The sequence below is a fragment of the Schistocerca cancellata genome, chromosome 12 (genome assembly GCF_023864275.1).
Source record: "Schistocerca cancellata isolate TAMUIC-IGC-003103 chromosome 12, iqSchCanc2.1, whole genome shotgun sequence".
Classification (NCBI taxonomy): Eukaryota; Metazoa; Arthropoda; class Insecta; order Orthoptera; family Acrididae; genus Schistocerca; species Schistocerca cancellata.
This window is the reverse complement of record NC_064637.1, coordinates 162,631,245-162,650,367: the sequence shown is the minus strand read 5'-3', so window position 1 is coordinate 162,650,367 and position 19,123 is coordinate 162,631,245. Positions and strand designations below refer to the sequence as shown.

The following is a 19,123-nucleotide window of genomic DNA, read 5'->3' as shown; positions in this document are numbered from 1 at the left end:
TTGAACATTCAAAAGTTTTCAAATGTGCAGGTTACTGACGTTAGAATAGTTACTACACAATTTTTGATCACGAAAAAGTTAAGATGATTGCAACATAAATACCGAAGCCATTTGCTATAAGAATACGCCGTTACCACAAATAATCCACATAGATGCATTGAAAGAAACTTTACTGGGTAACATAATGCATCTGAATACTATAGGCACAAAGAATGAAATTTCTGTACATTTGCCATACACTTCACTTTTCTTGAGCATTATAAGATTACTAACGGAAGTTACTTACCGTCCATTATCTGGAATATAAATTATCCTTTCTCCTCTGCTTTTGCAGCAAGTATTGTCAATTTTTTTCCGTGATTGAAAAGCTTTAACGCACACAAATCACAAAACCCGCCATTTTACACACACACCCACAAGGCATTAGCATGTCATGTTCAAAGAATATCCGCGTTTCGAAAACTACCAGCGATATTGGCTAGCGTGAGAGACGACGTCATGTCATGATGTGACGTCATGATTCCTCGGGGCCCGCGAGACGCTTCTCAGTCTTAAGCCCGGTCCACACGTAACGATCTGTCTGCGCAGACATCGGCGCAGATGTCTGTACATGCAAAAGATGGCTGCAAATGTGGTGTGTTCACACGACACAAACCCCAATCTACTACTCGCCCGCCATCTGCCGGTGTAGAAAAGAAATATCAGTGGCAAGCGACTACGCTCCCCGTAAACGTCAAAAATTTAATCCAGTTATTTTGAAATATATAAATGGAGGGAGTTCTGTTGTGGTCTGTGTTCGCAACTTGTGTTGCAAAAAACATTCAGACCAACCGCAGGAAACAGAGAAAGCGGTCAAAATGGTGTAGACAGTGGCTGCTAAAGCGAAAGCAGTTTTCTCACGTAAATTTACTGCGAGAGTTGCAGGGCGAACCTAACGACTGGCGAAATTATTTGCGGATGGATGTCGAAACTTATAATTATCTCTTAATGCCTGTAACTCTTCATATTATGAGAAAAAATACTTGTATGAGAAGGGCAATTTCCCCTCATGAACGGCTTGTTTCATCTTCAGTTGTACTCCTGCTTGGTCTTGGCGTTTCTTGATCACTAAGAAAGCCAAGCAGATCAAAATACCATAACATTGGCTGGTATACTTGATCTACTCCTACACCAGATCTTCTAGATTTCTGAACTTTGGATAACTGTTTTCGGTAAACAGTTCGCAAGGATTTTTTTTTTTTTATTACTGCTTCTCTGTTTGCCGAGGAGTCAACTGCACGCAATTTTTTCAATTAGAGCATTGTGTGCTGCTGTCTTCTTGTCTCGGTCGCTGGTCACTATATTCTTTACTTTTAATCTTCCACAAACATGGGTGGTTTCTACATATTTCAATGAATTCAATTACAAACTCTCGAGAACACTGATGAGTATCAGCCATTTTAATGCCCTGTTCGCACAAATACAAAGACTAGACTGTGCAAACAGCTGTTTCGCGCCAGATTTGCGCGATCTCCTGTCCACACGCTCCAGCTTGTCTGCGCAGATGTGGTTTGAACCCACAGATTTGAGAGGTTTCGCTCAAACCTCCAACTCCAACTTCCAGGTTTGCACACACCTCAGGTTGGTGCAAATCTGTCCACACGCAACGATCTGTCTGCGCAAATGTGATGTGCGCAGACAGATCGTTGCGTGTGGACGGGCCTTTAGACCCTACCTTTATTCTTACAAAAATTACTTATCTACTTAGACAGAATATTAGCTTTGTCATACTTCCCCTTTTATAGGAAACAGGATATCAAGATTATTTAAAAATATCTGAATCTGCAAATGTCCCCACGCGTTTTTAATGTTCTTTTGATTCTTATTTCACAGATTTTAAATTAAATACAGCAATATACAAACCCAACTACAATATAATTTTGATATCTTGTCATCATAGTACTGATGTCCTTGCTTTCAATTTGACCCCCAATTAATAAAAATCTTTGGCCGTAATTTGAAATCTAAGTATTCGTATCTTTGGTAGCGTCGCGTAGGTAAACGTATAGCGAGTTTTGTGCTTTTGTTTCCTGAGAGAAACGTTAGTTAGTAGCAATATGATTGTCCCTGGAAATACTATTAAGTTAGTAGACGTTGGCACCTCCATTGCAGTTTTGCCCGAAGCCGAATCACAGTCACCAGTTGTGAAAGCTGTGAGGAATATAAAGAAGAAAAATGCCGGGGCTTTTATACGACTGCAGGTAAGCGTGAATACTGTTTGTGCAACAATTTTTTTAGTCTTAACTGTTAACCCCTAGTTCACTTTTATATTGATGTTTTAGCCGACTACATCACAGACCGACAAAACAAACACACAGAAAGAATCTGGAAATGCAAGCTCTGGGAGGGGTGTTGTGTACCTCAGCCACATACCAGATGGCTTTTATGAAGATGAAATGCGCCAATATTTTAGTCAGTTTGGACGTGTTACCAGAGTAAAGTTAGCACGTAGTAGAAAGGTAAGTTTATATAGGAGGATCTTTTTTCTTTCCTTGATGCAGATATCTTCTGGGCATGACGTGCAACAAAAATTAATATTTCTTCTTTGTGAAGTGGTTATTATTTCCACGATGTCATTGCTAGAGGGCAAATGGAAAAGATACTGTCTTTTGTGGTTCCAAGTACGCCCATAGAGAAAACACAGGTGTTAATCTGTAAGTAAACAGTTTTTTTTGTGTTTTCTCAATAAGTATGTGCTTACATACAACATGCACAGAGAGCTATTTGCTATAAGACATGAGGGAGATATGTTTTATTTTTTATGTGGTGTGCCTTTCAGTGTAACTGATCTATTCTTATACAGGTCTTCCAAGTACTTCTTGTCTGTGTGTTCATATCTTAGGAGCACATGAAGACGACTGTCAGTTGTCGAAATATTTAGTTCAAAATGAAATCAGCTCTTCTAGAAAACCGAAAACAAATCCTCTACAACTATACTCGGCAGAGGACACATCCCATTTTACAAGTTAGGGTTTCTTCTTGTTGCATTCATGTATGGAGTGTGGAAGAATGAGTGTTTGAATGCCTCTGTGCATGCCGTAATTATTCTAATGATCCCTATGTGAATGATAATTAGGGGATTGTAGTATATTCCTAGAGTCATCATTTTAAGCCAGTTCTTGAACCTTTGTTTGTAGGCTTTCTTGGGATGGTTTACATCTCTCTTAAAGAGTCTTCCAGTTCAGTTACTTCAGTATCTCTGTGGCACTCTCCTACAGATCAAACAAACCTGTGACCATTCATGCAGCCCTTTGTATACATTGTATATCCCCTGTTAGTCTTGTTTGGTATGGGTCCCACACACTTGAGCCATATTCTAGGATAGATCACATGATATTTGTCTCATTGTTTCATTGTATGCTGTTTGACTTTCTGGGTGCTGAATGGCAACGTTATCAGTGAGCTTATGCTTGCAGCTCTTATTTTGAGCACATTCCATCATATATGGAAGAATGGTTCACGTACAGCAAGGATTATGCAGCATATACCTAGATTTGAACGCAGCAGATAAGTTATTTGTTAATTGTTTTACATTTATTACTTCTTCAAATAACTTACATGAATGCCGCTGGGTGACTTAATGTACCATGTATGTAACACTAGGTACTACCGTGAGCAAAATATAATTTCTAATGGAAAAAATTAAGTTTTTGTACTAAATGAAATGAATTAAACGTGAGCTCAAATAAGAAACAAACTATTTGGTGTGATAAACAGCAAATCATTTGACAAACTGTCCCACATTCCATTTCTTGCACCAGGTACATGTTAATGTCATACAGATTACTCCAGCACACTTTCTTTCGAGCTGCTGTATTTTCACAATCAGATAGTTCATTTCACCAGTGTAGAGCTAATTTGCTATAGTACTGGCGGTATTCACCACGTCCTTCCTTTTCACATACGCCTGCACATCTCCTCTTTGAAAATTTATGTGACACACTGTATTTCAATTTTTGTAGTAGAGTATCCAGGCATTGTGCAGTTGTATCCAATAACCAACTGAAAAGAGGCCAGCACCATTTCCTGTTATGGATATTTATCCCATGCTGATTTGCATTTTGATTCATTTGATTAGTTCCACCTGTGTGCTGAAATTGTGTCAGAATGATGGGTCGAGGAACTACAATTAAGAAAACTGCTGTCGGTGTACATGTTAAAGTGGAAAGAAAGCTTTATCTTCCTGAGCTATGACTTTCTTCTTAAGGGAGGAGGGAGAGATTTTGAGAAATGTTAGTAAGGAGAGGCAGTATAGTCAGACCACAGAATGAGATAGATCCACCAGTTGCATGGATGAGAAGAGGCAGATATGGGGGAGGCAAGCAGAGAGAGTAGATCCATATGCTGCCTGCTTCAGAGGATGTAAAAATATTGTACTATTTTCAAAAATTCCCCCTTAGCTTTTAAAATAGTGCTGAAGACAGATCAAATTAAGTGTTGGATGAAAACAGGCTCACACTTCAAGGATGCAAGTTAGAAAACTAAACATCAGTTATCCTAGGTTTTGTGTTTAAGCCCAGGCTACCTCATAATGTTAAGAGATGGTCTCCTATTTTTGTCATAATCTTCCATTTGTGATTTCCTATTGTCATATTAATTTCTTCTATTTGTCTTAACAGACTGGCAGAAGTAGAGGATATGCGTTCATCGAATTTCAGTACGCTGAAGTAGCCAAGGTTGTCGCTGAGACCATGAACAATTACTTGTTATACAACAGACTTCTCAAAGGTTTGTATTAAATAATTGTGTTGAGAATTTGGCTTTGTTATTACATAATGTCTGGGTTATGTTAAATTACGTCCACTGCTGCTGTATTGCGCAATATACGTGGCTCACATAATCGCCGACTGTCGCATCGGTATACAATTACACTTGACGTACTATATTGGAGCCGTGAAAAATTACAACTGCCTTTTCCTCTCGAACAGTGTGAATAATATAACAGGCTTTCTGGTTACGACGCACCAACGTGAAAATATCAGTGTTGCTGAATGTGTAACCAATAAGCTTGCTGAATAAGAATACCATGTGGGTGCCTACACCAGTCCATTACAGGCTGATCCTATCTCATCACATCTGTGAAAGCAGCAATGTCATATACCAGCTGTTCTGCAATCACTGCACAGCATTTTATTTGCGGATCATCAACCATCTGTTTGCCAGAATGAACCTCTGCTAACGCACTGTTCCCACATCCTCTACCCGACCATTCCCGCCCTCCCCCACCTCCCTCCTGTACTGTCACCTACTGCAAACACAGCAACTTCTATCCTCTTATTCTGTCTTGCTCTTTAAGAAATGCACTTCCGTGATGACCTGTCTCCAACAATTCGTGATTATCTGTTCTGACAGAACCGTGGTGGCCCCTAGATAGCAATCTGGCTTGCACTGATATCAGTGGCGACTGGATCTCCCGTCGTACCAGCCCGAAAGCAATAGTGGTGTGTGAGTGCGAATGACCCCAGCAATCACCATTTGCAGTGTCTGCCTCCCTCCAGGTAGGCCACTTCCTTATGTCGAACTGCCTACCTCAACCCAGCAACTCCCGCACCTCCTCCTCCCCCCCTGCAGGTTCGGGGGTTAGAATAGGCCCGCGGTATTCCTGCCTGTCGTAAGAGGCGACTAAAAGGAGTCTCACATGTTTTGGCCTTATGTGATGGTCCCCTCTCGGGTTTGACCTCCATCTTTCTAAATTATTCCGAAGAGCGAGCCAATTGGGGAAGGGCGCCTTACATGGTGCACTGTATCCGTCGTGCAATTAGACCTTTAGCTGGCTTTCACGTCGTTGCAATGGTGTCCCGCTCGTTTTCGATCTTTAGGGCGGGGATACGTCCCTGGGTGCGATTACCACGCTGCCCTCTGCAGTGTTTCTTTTAACTGCGACGACGACCTTGGACAGTTTTGCACCTAAGATCCAGCACGGTAGCCAGTCCGTTGTGGTGGGGCCGCCATGTACCCTCTTGGTTGTAGCCCCCTGACAACACAGGGATCGCTCTACTGATGCCTGCGCCGTTAACTCCCCACGTATGCCAAGGAGTAGATGCCTATCCTCCTGGGGTATCAGGACTCCCGGCAACAGCCGTCCTGCCAGGTGGCCTTTGCTGTGGCTGGGTGGCGCCCGTGGGGAGGGCCCTTGGTCGGAGTAGGTGGCATCAGGGCGGATGACCCGCAATGAAGCGTGGTACATCATCTCTCGCTGGCGGCCAGCCGCCAGCAGTATCTAAGCGTTCTCGGGCTCAATTTAATGCTCAGAAGTACGATCCGAAAACGTTCCCCTCCCTGGCCACGCCGTGGGAAGAGCGTAAGTCCCAGGATGGAGGTAACAGTTATTCGCCCCGATTCTTAGTTTGCACGAGAGCTGATGGGAAGTCTTTTCTCTCCACAAAGCCTCAGTTCTTCGTCGAGCATTTAGAGGACAAGTTTGGGGAGGTGGAGGGCTTGTCTAAAATGCGCTCTGGCTCAGTACTGATACAAACGGCATCCTCCGCCCAGTCACGCAGGTTACTTGCTTGTGACAAGTTGGGGGATGTTAACGTTACTATTACTCCACATAAGAGTTTAAATATGGTCCAGGGTGTTATTTTCCATAGGGACCTCCTTTTGCAGTCTGATGACGAGCTGCGCGCCAACTTAGAACGTAGAGGTGTTCATTTCGTCCGGCGTGTTCATCGGGGTCCGAGGGACAATCAGGTTGCTACCGGTGCCTTCATCTTGGCCTTCGAGGGTGATACGTTACCGGAAAAGGTCAAGGTGATGGTCTACCGATGTGACGTCAAGCCCTATATCCCTCCCCCGATGCGGTGCTTCAAGTGCTGGAAGTTCGGCCATATGTCTTCCCGCTGCACTTCCAGCCTCACATGTCGAGATTGCGGACGCCCATACTGAGGCCAAACGGAAATACGACCGATTACATCCAGTGCGAATGACAACTTCCTATGCCGCTGCTACAACACCTGTGCTAGCCCCATCAGTTTCGCGCCTTCCGGCCGGATCGACAAGTGGTACAACTAATCCTGCCCCCTTGCCAGTGGGGGGCTCTACCCACCGGGTTGCTCCTGTGCCACCTACCTCAGGAGCAACACCATCCCCCCCATCGGGGACGTCGGTCCCCGCTTCTAAGCCGGAGAAGTGTCCAACTTCTTCGGCTTCTCACGCTCGCAAGGGGTCCCTTGGGTCCCTCCCTTCCCAGGTTTCCACCGGCGGGAAGGCTGACGATCGACAGTGGCGTAAGTGCCCACAATCTGCAGGTCGAAGGGCTTCCCAATCCTCCTCAGTCCCGGAGACTGAATCGGTGAAGCTCTCCCAGCCAGTTAAACCCAAGGAGCAGCATGAGAAATCAAAGAAGAGCAGCTCTAAGCCCAAGGAACGCGCGGTGGTAGCCACCCCATCGCAACCTTCTAGCTCTGCGTCTGGGGACGAGGTGGAGATTCTGGCGTCCGCTGAGGACCTCGATCTCGCCGGTCCCTCAGACGCCGTGAATAGCAATAGCACTAGCACGGGTGCTCAATCGGAGGCAGCAGGTGACCCAGCGGCGTAATCTGCCGTCCCAGTCCCGGCACGCCTTTCTCAGCCATGGACAAAACCATCCTCCAGTGGAACTGCAGCGGTTTCTTCCACCATCTAGCTGAGCTCCGCCAACTTATCAGCCTTCACCCTTTCCTCTGCATTGCTCTGCAGGAAACTTGGTTTCCAGCAATGCGCACCCCCGCCCTCCGTGGCTATCGGGGTTATTATAAGAACCGAGCAGCTTATGAAAGGGTGTCTGGTGGCGTCTGCATCTATGTCCTTAACTCTCTTCACAGCGAGTCTGTCCCTCTACAAACAGCTTTAGAGGCTGTCGCTGTTAGAGTGTGGACGCCGCAGGCTCTCACCGTCTGCAGTCTTTACCTTCCACCAGAGGGTGATGTCGCGCAGCATGTCCTGGCTGCGCTGCTAGCCCAATTGCCGCCACCTTTCTTATTACTGGGCGACTTTAACGCCCATAACCCTCTGTGGGGTGGGTCAGTGGCAACAGGTCGAGGCGCCACCGTTGAGCATTTATTGTCGCAGCTCGATCTCTCGATTTTGAATGATGGTGCCTCCACACACTTCAGTGTGGCGCATGGCACCTACTCCGCCATTGACCTTTCAATCTGTAGCCCTAGCCTCTTACCATCTGTCCACTGGAGTGTGCATGACGACCTGTGTGGTAGTGACCACTTTCCGATTTTTCTGTCACTACCACAGCGTCACTCTTCTGGGCGCCCTAGCCGATGGGCTATGAATGAGGCTGACTGGGACTTGTTCTCCTCCACTGCCGCTATTGAGTCTCTCTCAACTGATGCCATTGATGCGGTGGTTACATCGGTCACCGCCGGCATCGTCACTGCTGCCGAGTCTGCCATTCCCCGTTCTTCTGGGTCCCCTCGGCGGAGGGCTGTGCCTTGGTGGTCGCCTGAGATCGCTGAAGCGATTAAAGATCGCCGGCGGGCGCTCCAGCGTCACAAGCGACATCCCTCCATGGACCACCTTATCGCCTTCAAACGGCTGCGTGCGCGGGCCCGCCTCCTTATCCGCCAAGGCAAGAAGGAGTGCTGGGAGCGGTATGTGTCCACCATTGGACTCCATGTCACTCCATCGCAGGTCTGGGCCAAGATTCGACGGGTCTTCGGCTATCGGACCCCTGCCAGCGTCCCTGCGCTCTCACTGAATGGAGCAGTTTGTACTGACTCCGACGTCATAGCAAACCGCTTAGCAGAGCATTTTGCTATGAGTTCCGCTTCTGCGAATTACCCCCAGGCCTTCCGCTCCATTAAAGAGCGGATGGAACGTCGGAGCCTTTCTTTTCGCACCAACGCTTCTGAACCCTACAACGCTCCATTCAGTGAGTGGGAATTTCAGAGTGCCCTTGCCGCTTGCCCTGATACCGCTCCCGGGCCAGATCGCATCCACTGTCAGATGCTGAAACACCTTTCAGTGGACTGCAAGCGACGCCTCCTCGACCTTTACAACCGTCTCTGGGTCGAGGGTGAGTTTCCGTCGCAATGGCGGGAAAGTATTGTCATCCCCATTTTGAAACCTGGAAAGAACCCTCTGGAGGTGGACAGCTACCGTCCCATTAGTCTCACCAACGTTCTTTGCAAGTTGCTTGAACGGATGGTGAGACGGCGCTTAAATTGGGTGCTGGAGTCTCGGGGCCTTCTGGCTCCGTCTCAGGGTGGGTTCCGTAAAGGCCGCTCCGCCACCGACAATCTGGTGAGCCTTGAGTCGGCCATCCGTACAGCCTTTGCCCGCCGTCAGCACCTGGTCGCTGTCTTTTTCGACATGCGGAAGGCGTACGATACGACATGGCGTCATCACATCCTTTCTACGCTTCATGGATGGGGTCTTCGGGGCCCTCTGCCGATCTTTATCAGAAATTTTCTGTCGTATCGTACCTTCCGCGTGCAAGTCGCGGCCTCATATAGTTCCTCCCTCGTCCAGGAGAACGGGGTACCCCAGGGCTCTGTCCTCAGTGTCTGCCTGTTTTTAATTGCAATAAACGGTCTCGCTGCGGCAGTAGGAAATTCTGTCTCCGCTTCCCTGTATGCTGACGACTTCTGTCTTTACTATAGTTCTATTAGCATTGCAGCAGCTGAACGTCAGCTACAGGGCGCAAGGTGCAGTCTTGGGCTGTAGCGCGTGGTTTTCAGTTTTCGGCTGCCAAGACCCGCGTTATGCATTTCTGCCGGCGTCGAACGGTCCATCCTGAGCCGCGGCTTTATCTTGCCGACGAACTTCTTGCTGTGGTGGAGACCCACAGGTTTTTGGGTGTCCTTTTTGATGCCCGGTTGACTTGGCTGCCTCATATCCGGCAGCTTAAACAAGCGTGTTGGCGGCATCTCAACGCCCTGCGTTGTTTGAGCCACACCCGCTGGGGCGCCGACCGATCTACCCTGTTGCGGCTTTACCAGGCGTTAATCCAGTCTCGCCTGGACTATGGGTGCCTAGCTTATGGCTCAGCATCCCCATCTGCGTTGCGGGTGCTGGACCCAATTCTCCACAGCGGGATACGCCTTGCCACTGGTGCTTTCCGCACCAGCCCTGTGGACAGCGTCCTAGTGGAGGCAGGTGGACCTCCACTGCGGTTCCGACGCCAACGTTTGCTGGCCGCTTATGCTGCCCATGTTTTTAGCTTGCCCGGGCATCCAAATTATCGTGTCCTGTTCCCGCAGTCGGTCGTCCATCTGCCAGACCGTCGGCCCCGGTCGGGTTGTCCGATCGCCGTACGCATCAAGAAGCTTCTCTGCGGGCTTGGGTTTTTCCCAGTTCCACCTCCTTTCCGGGCGCCTCTGCGTACACCCCCGTGGTGTGTTCCTCGCCCTTGCCTTCGGCTCGACTTGGCACAGGGCTCGAAGGACTCGGTCCCTCCAGAGGCCTTCCGCCGCCGCTTTTATTCCATCCTGGCCACGTATCAGGGCTCTGGAATTGTTTACACCGACGGTTCGATGGTTGCTGGTCATGTCGGGTATGCGCTAACTCTAGGGGACCATTCCGAACAACGGTCCTTGGCGGCTGGCTGCAGCGTTTACACTGCTGAGCTAGTCGCTATCTTTCGTGCCCTAGAGTATATCCGCTCCTGCTCAGGTGAGTCCTTCGTTATCTGTAGCGATTCCCTGAGCGGTTTACGAGCTCTCGACCAGTGTTTTCCTCGTTCTCGTCTGGTGATGGCTATCCATGAGTCCCTGCATACTCTTGCGCGTTGCGGCCGCTCTGTGGTCTTTGTGTGGACCCCCGGTCATGTCGGTATCCCGGGCAATGAACATGTTGACCGCCTGGCGAAAGAGGCCACGAGTAAACAGTCTCTGGACGTTGGCCTCCCAGAGACTGATTTGCGGGCAGTCCTCCGCCGAAAAGTTTTTACGCTTTTGGACGCTGAATGGCGCAATCGGATCATGCCCAATAAACTCCGTGCCATCAAGGAGACGACGACTGTGTGGCGGTCATCGCTGCGAGCCAACCGCAGGGACTCTGTCGTCCTTTGTCGGCTCCGCATTGGCCACTCCCACCTGACACACAGTTATTTACTGCGCCGGGAGGACCCTCCTGTATGTCGCTGCGGGGCGGCTTTGACAGTGGCCCACATTTTGTTGGCCTGCCCCCTTTTAGCTGTGGTCAGGCAGACATTTGCGCTGCCTGATACGCTCCCTGCCCTCTTATGTGATGACCCTGGTATGGCTGACTTAGTTTTCCGTTTTATTCGGGCAGGGGGTTTTTATTATTTATTCTGAGTGTTTGTTCTGTTCTTTTGTGTTGATTCTGGCCATTGGCCTACGATTTTACGCTGTTTTTTTAATGTGTTCTCGGTGGTTGGCTTTTCCTTTTTATCTCTATGGTCGGCCAACCACTGTCACACTCTGTGTGATTTTAATTTGTTTCGTCTGATCTCTGTAGGAGTATTTCTTGTCCTGTGTCGTCTGACGTCTTTCCTGTTGTTCGTTTTTTTTTTATTCTCTTTGGGTGGTTTTACTTTTTTTTTTGGAAAAAGGGACCGATGACCGTCGCAGTCTGGTCCCTTTAATCCCCCCCAAACCAACCAACCAACCTCCTCCTCGAAAACTTTAATGCACACCACACTGTGTAAGGGAGTGCCACTTCGATGGGTAGGGGTCTCCTAATAGACCAACTTACTACAGACTTTGATTTGTGTCTCCCTCAATAACAGTTCCCCTACCAACTTCAGTGCCACTCGTGGCACCTTTTCTGCTATCGATCTCTCTCTCTCTTCCCGTGCTCTCGTGGCTTCACTACATCATTCGTCCTGTGATCAACTTTGTGACAGTGACCACTTTCTGGTGACTACCGTTTCCCTGCCTGCGAGGCAGACGGGCCCCCGTGTCTGACATTCTGCAGAACCAGTTGGCCTTTGGACATGTCTGCTGTGCACTTCAACACCTCTCTCTCAGATTGCACTAATGTGGTCACGCAAAAGCCTCCGACACTATTCCTCGTGCCTCTGCTTATCCCCCATCTGCAGGTGCCCCTTGTGGTGGACAGAGGACATAGCAGTCACTATCTGGGGCTGCTGACAGGCACTGCAACGATTTGACACCGTTCACAGACCGATCGTATCGATTTTAATCTTGTCCTCGGTATGACTTGTTACCTTGTTAAGCAGAGTAAAAAGGAATGCTGGAGGCACTGTTTCCTCCCTGGGGTCGGATACCTCCTCGAACTCCGTACCGTTGTGGACTGCCAGCGTCTGTCAACTGTCAGGGTCTTATCCTGCAGGCTGTTCTGTGTACTGATCCGTCAGTCCCGTAAAGGCATTTCCCATTTACGATTGTTATAGTCTGTCAACTTTTGTGCAATATGTGATCCGTATTTAGCTTTTCTGTTGCCATAGAATATATCCAGAGGTCATTTTGGGATTAAGGGATGTTATAGTTTTATAGCAAGAAGGTATAAATGGTGTATTTTTGTGTGTTATGACCCTTAAAGCCAAACTTGATGAATGTTTATCACTGATGCCCAAGAGATAACTTATGAGCATATCAAAGTTAACACTAGAAATAGTAAGAGAAAATACAGTGTTACTACAAGCTTGACTGAGTTTGAAATGTGTGAATGTCAATAGTTAGCTGAAGTAACAGAACACGGATTGGTTTACCAGAAAAGTGCTATTTTGTGTGCAGGACAAAGTATCGAAAAACCTTTTCCTTGGAAGCTACTAAAATTTATATCCAAGCAAATCCATATTATTCCTTTTCTGTTCAGATTTGTGCATTTGGTTGAATCTGTCAGTATTGTAAAGATATCACATACAGTGTAGGGTGTAAATTTGAAACACAAGGTTTGTAAGTGATCTTGCTCAGTCAGACAAGAATCTTATGGTGCGCGCGCACAGACTCGAATTTTCGTAGTGTCTGATGCGAACAGAAGTGTCAAAGGTTATGTGTAGGTAGTCAGAATGCTTAGTAAATATTAATACCCCCATTTGGCATGCAGTGATGTCATTTTTTGCAGCAAACTCAAAGCCTAAACAAAGTGGAAGGAAAGGAGATGGAGTATTTGAGCCCTTGCATCTTGAAATCGTGAGCAAATCATTTTGAGCAATTAACTTACTTTTGTACCCAGTATTTCTTACTAGAGGACTGTACGAGACATCTGACTTTGCATTTCTGCTCGGCACTCGAGTCTAGTTAACTTTAATCCTACTTGTCTAATCCTTACTGTTTTCCACATCATCTTAAAAATTAAAGAAAATGTTCTGATAACTGAAATATGTTACTTTACAGCAAGTTACATGGACAAGCAGTATCCTGCAGCATTTTGGAACCAACAGTCTTGTGGGCCTCAAAATTGTCCACTCGCAAGAAACCGACGAATGGAAATAAAACGAAAAAATGCGATTCTGAATCCTGCGAAGGAACTGGCACAGCAGGGGAAGAGGCGCAGGCAGCTGGCAAGGACTCTGAATCGCCTGAGGGATGCTGGAGTGGATCATACTCTTGAGGTACAGTGTGGATTATATGCTCCAGGTACAGCACTCGGTCTGATGTGCTGTTGTGCAATCGTGGCCATTGTTATTACTGTTGTTATTACTGGTCTTTTCTCGGAGACAACTTACTGAATTCGAGCCTCGATATCCCTGTGCAGTGTTGTGTTTACTCCCCCACATTTCCTCCATTACCAAACTGAAATTTCCTCGATGGCACAGTTTATCTCCTCTCGACCGATCCTTTGCTTTGCCAGAGTTGTGCCCTAAGTTACTTTTCTCTCCATTTGGACCGGTACCTCTTTACTAGTTACTCGAACTACCCTTCACGCACATGCCGTAAGTACAATCTCACTTAACTTTTCGCCGGGCGTCCAATACGACTCACGTCGGGTACAGCAGACGGCAGTAAGGCAACAGATGACCGTAGACAGCCGTGTCCGGAACTGGCAGCAACGAGCCTCCTCACAGGCGGCGGGAAGTGCTCGCCACCGAGCTGTCCTGTACACGTGGTCAGTTCCCGCTCCACTGTGAGCACACTCTGGCCTCGGGTAATATCGAACGCCGACTGTCACGTCCCGGCGAGAGCCTCCAGTTAACTCCTCCGGCAGAGATAAGGCAGCCGAGACTCGGTACACGCCACGAGCAAAGATGAGAGCCCGAAGGCGAGGTACTCGCAAATACGCTGGCGCGCCACCAGAACGCCACGGCTTTTTTGGTGTCTCATTTCCTACTCTAAATCCCGATTAAAATAGGCTTCGTTCCACTACCCACGTTTCACTTTTGTTTGTGTTCGTCTCTGATCCACCCTTTTTGCTGCCTCTGGCCGAATGTCGTCCGCAAACCTTCACGTTCTTATTACACCTCCTTGAACTGTGGTGGCCTTTACAGATTTCTCCTCAGTTTCCTTTAGTGCTTGCACAGGTACAGATTGGATGACATAGAGGGTAGGCTGTGATACAGTCTCATTCCCTTCAGTTAACTACCTCTCCATTTCTTCTCATTTGTCATTACAGTCTCATTTGTGCACAGGTTGAAGATAACTTTCACATCTTGTATTTTAGTTCTGATGACCACAGTTTCAGAAATTTCATTCCAGTCAAAATTGAACATCCCCCAGGTTGGCTTCTACCAGTCATTCATTATGTGAAAAATTTGTCATTATTTTGCAACCGTGAATTTTAAAACTGAAGGTTTGGTGATATTCTCACGACAGCACCTGCTTCTGTGGAATTTGAATTACGTCAGTCTTCTCGAGGTCTGAGGGTATTTCTCCTGTCTCGCATATCGGGTGGAGTAATTTTGTTACGACTGGCTCTCCAGGGGACCTGTCAAATTGTGTAGGAATGCCATCTGCTCCGGGTGCCTCCTGTGTACTCGCATCTTGTAGTGTCACATCCCCATTTCCTCTTCTTTTCCCATAATACCGACAGCAAGTTTCTTTCCTTAGTATAGCCCCTCTATATATTCCTTTCAGCCTTCCCTTCTGAGATTGGTACTGGCTTGCCATTTGGGTCTTGACATTCACATAACTGTTTCTCTTTTATACAAAGCTTTCTGTAATTTTTTTTTATAGGCGGCATTTTTTCCCATAGTCGTGTGTATTTTACAGCTTTGCATTTCTCCTCAGCCATTCGTTCTGTGCCATTTTGCCTTCTCTGTCAACCTTTTTTTTTTTATGTGTGTATTCCCATTTGTCACATTTCCTGTGTGTCCAATGTCTGAAAATCACCCTTTGTGGTGTATGCAATGCTGCCAAGTCTGATTTGTCCCTGATATGGAATGTTTTACCCTGGAAAACAAGATCCGAGTGGCATATTTGTGGCACTGTTGTAACTTCTCTGTGCACAGCTGTGGCATACATAGTAGTTGGAAATGTGTGGGTCTCCTCCAAGCCAGCAGCACAGTGCCTTAAAGAATGCTTTCTCAAGCATTGTTTACATTCGTTTGGGTGCTGCACCAGAGAAAATAAGCATCAGTGGCTTGCTCTTGGCACATGAACTTGCAGGTATTAACTAATTTAAAAATGTACCACGTCTAATAGCAAACAACGGAAACTTCAGGTTGGAATCTCAACAATGTAAGGAAAAGGCAGGTTAGTACTTAGTGTAAAGATGACACATTAAGTTGCAGACAGGCGCAATTGTGGCATTCTGGCCCGAGAGGTAGTGATGCGAGCCGTGGGGAGGACATTTATAAATGGGCATTTATATAAAAAAAGTACATTTTGAAGATTTTACTGCCAAAATGTATAATTTACCAATTAAAAGGGAGGAATGGGACGATACTGCAGATATTAAAAAGTTGGTCCTTTATTACAAGGAATGAAAGGAAACGAGAGATGATTTTTTTTTCCCCCCTAGCATTTCAACTTGGTGCACCAAAGATAGAGGTGCTAACAGCTGCTTATCATTTACAATGTGTGGCCGAAAGCTTACGTGTAAGTGTGTTTTAATTGTATCTCTCTGGAGCTTAACATGTCACCTTTACATAAGTAGCAATCTGTCTTTTCCTTCCATTGTTGCTGCTACTAATATCATTAGTCTGCAAATAAAGGAAATGCTCATGTAATGTTGTTCAGTAAACTGTCATCAGTCACCAATAGAAATATCTGCTCTTCCATCGATTACACCCGGTCGGAAGAAGTCGTTTTATGGATATGTTGTTAATTACTTCCATAGTTTTTCATTACTGTCTTTTTTTCCATCAAATGTTTATCATTTCTGATTTCAGGTAAAAGATCAAGTAGAGCTGTCTACAGGAGGAAAAAAAATTGGTGGTGCAAAAAATACAAAGCAAGAGAAACAGGCATCCGAAGAAAGTGTGAAGGTGGAGGAGGACTCTAGGAACAGCCAGCCAGTGCTGCTAGTGGATGAGAGTGATGACGAAATTGAATTCAACGTGCCTTCTTTTGTTATCAGGAAAACCTTGAAGAGGCGGAGCAGTAGTCCGGCATTGGAGCAGTCTCCCAAAGTAAAGCGGGGCAAGCACGATAAGAGTGAGCCACCGACGTCACCAACTCAGGAAGCTCTCCATTCTCCAGAAAAACAGAATGGAGAGGCAAGTTCCAGATCTAACCACAAAACTAGAAAGAGTGGTAGAGTCAGTGTTATTCCGAAGCACATCAGCTCTGGGTTTCACGTAACTATTACTCCGGGGAAGTCTAAGCAGAATAAATTGGCCAGCAAGGAGAACCGAGAGAGCCAGTCACCTGTGCAATCGGAGGAATCACCCAAACAGTTGGGCACACCGAAAGCAGTTGACGCCGCGTCTCCGAGATTGCCCAAGTCGGTCGAATCTTCCACAAATAAAAAGATTAGAAACAGTAGACTCTCCACCGAGAATAAGATCGATGGATCCTCAGAAAATACTGAAATACCAAAGGTACGCAGACAGAGCACAGAGACGCCAGAAATTTTGGACGGTGTTACGCCCACTCCCGTTCCAGATAGTGCTGTTAGAAAAGTGTCCCCTAAAGCAGTCAAAACCCCAAAGCAGATGAAAAATAATCCACACACTATCGAGAAAAGAAAAACACCTAAGTTGGACGTTCGGGGCAGTGTTGCATCGGGGCCTGAGAAAACTGTTTTACTCAAAAGTAATGGGAAGAAAATTTCTCCAAAAGCAACATCAAATGTGCACTGCCCAGTACAAAAACTTAACTCTGGTGACAGGAGTCCCTTAAAAACACCAATTGGGCGGAAGTCTTTACCATTGTCAAAACCTAATTTGGAAGACAAGAAACATACAGGACTGAAGACTCCACTGAAAACTCCAATAGGCAGGAAGAGCCAAAACTGGACTGCCTCAAGCAGCCCAAACTGTTCACCAAATTTAATGCAGAAACTTGGTTCAGAAGACAAGAAACGTACAGGACTGAAGACTCCACTGAAAACTCCAATAGGCAGGAAGAGCCAAAACTGGACTGCCACAAGTGGCCCAAAACGTTCACCAAAATTAATGCAGCAACTTGGTTCGGAAGACAAGAAACGCACAGGACTAAAGACACCTTCGAAAACTCCAATAGGCAGGAAGAGCCAAAACTGGACTGCTGCAAGCAGCCCGAAGCGTTCACCACTGTCCCATAGCACCGCCTTGAAGAAGCACGACAGTGCTAGTCCAAAAGCTTCGAAACCTGCAAGGAAGAGCTTGAAGTTAAATAAGTAGACATGCTGAAAAAAGGACTCCTGTATCGGGAGAGAACCCAGAGGCCATAATAACATTGTCAGAATGAGATTTTTCACTGTATCATGTATTTGATGCACCTGGAGTCTAATGCACATTTGTTCATTTCTAAAATGAACAAAAGAGAATTATTCAACAGTTACGGTGTGATTCGTCGATTCTTTTCGTATGAGTTGCCAGCGTGGAATCAGTTTATTCCTTAGTTTTTGTAGAGTACTTATTAATTGTTTTTATTTGGCATATCAGTACAACTGTCTTTGGTTTCTTTCCCAGACTGAGGATAAATAATGTGGAGTGAATTTTTCCTCTGTATCTTAATAATATTCTTTTTTGTCTGCACTTAACACTACCTATGGATAATGTGAAATATGTACTGTAGATATATTTTTAGAAAGCCTATACAATATTTACTGATGTGTAAGTGTGCTATGTTTTATCACTTGGTGGTGCAATACTTTCTTTTTTAAATAAGAAAATTGTTTCTCAGCCAGTGGCAGCTTATTTGCCTCTGAATCATTGTAAAGCCTCAGCTGTAATTGTTTTGAGTTTTATTTTGCATAGAATAAATTGTCTGATATTTTTATTTTAAAATGTTAAGTCTCTTGTTTGCAAGTGAACATATGTTGGTAATTATCAATTTCACCTGAATATAGATTTTCTTAGACTTTTAATATGCAATAAGAAAATGATATTGTAATGTGACTGGTCAAATTTTTGAGTCATTTGAAGGATAAACTGTAATAATGATTGATGAAATACACTGTAGCTCAAATAATCCAAGTATTTCTTGAGGCTTTAATAATTACATTGGAAATTACTTTTAATATATACACACATACAAAAAGTATCTCATTAGATATTACCTAATAAATGTAGTGTATTGCCCTGAAGCTGAGCATATCATCCCGATCAGTGTGCTCTACCGCAGGGTTGTCAACTTCCCTCTCGGCATCAGTTCACAGGTGACCATTTTTTTGGGTTTACAACTGACTGGTAGTTGTACCCGTGTAAAACTTTGCAGAAGATTTATGTAGTCAGACAGGTGTATGACATGACTTACTTTCAGATGAAGCCTGTGACAAGACTGCCATATGGATGCAGTAGGGCTGGGAAGGATTGTTGTGGATGGAATGTACTCATTTCCAGGCACAATAAGTAATTAAGTCCTACTGTAAGGTATGGTGAAGTTGTTCCAGTCAGAGGTGAGAGGGGGAGGCTTGCCTTGCAATTGGATATAACTGTATGTTATGACTGACTGTGAAAGCATACCAATTGATTGATTGTGCACGGGTGCTATCCTAATTTCACTGCCGAACTCGTGTGTGTCTTAAGTTCCAACAATATAATGAAAATGATAGGTTGATTTGCAGGCAGGCACAACAAGACTACCAATCCAGAATTTTCCATTGTTTGTTCCTACAATATGCAATTTTATAAGTATTT

The 19,123-nt window shown here is 45.8% G+C and overlaps 1 protein-coding gene across 1 annotated transcript; it reads left to right on the top strand.

Annotated features, from left to right (window-relative positions):
* The first annotated feature begins 1,995 nt into the window (after positions 1-1,995).
* On the top strand, positions 1,996-17,847 carry LOC126109707 (serine/arginine repetitive matrix protein 1). Its single transcript, XM_049914760.1, has 5 exons — positions 1,996-2,240; positions 2,322-2,498; positions 4,659-4,767; positions 13,296-13,513; positions 16,229-17,847. Exons 1-5 carry the CDS (start codon positions 2,097-2,099, stop codon positions 17,660-17,662), a joined length of 2,082 nt encoding a protein of 693 aa, XP_049770717.1. The 5' UTR covers positions 1,996-2,096; the 3' UTR covers positions 17,663-17,847.
* Positions 17,848-19,123: the final 1,276 nt, after the last annotated feature.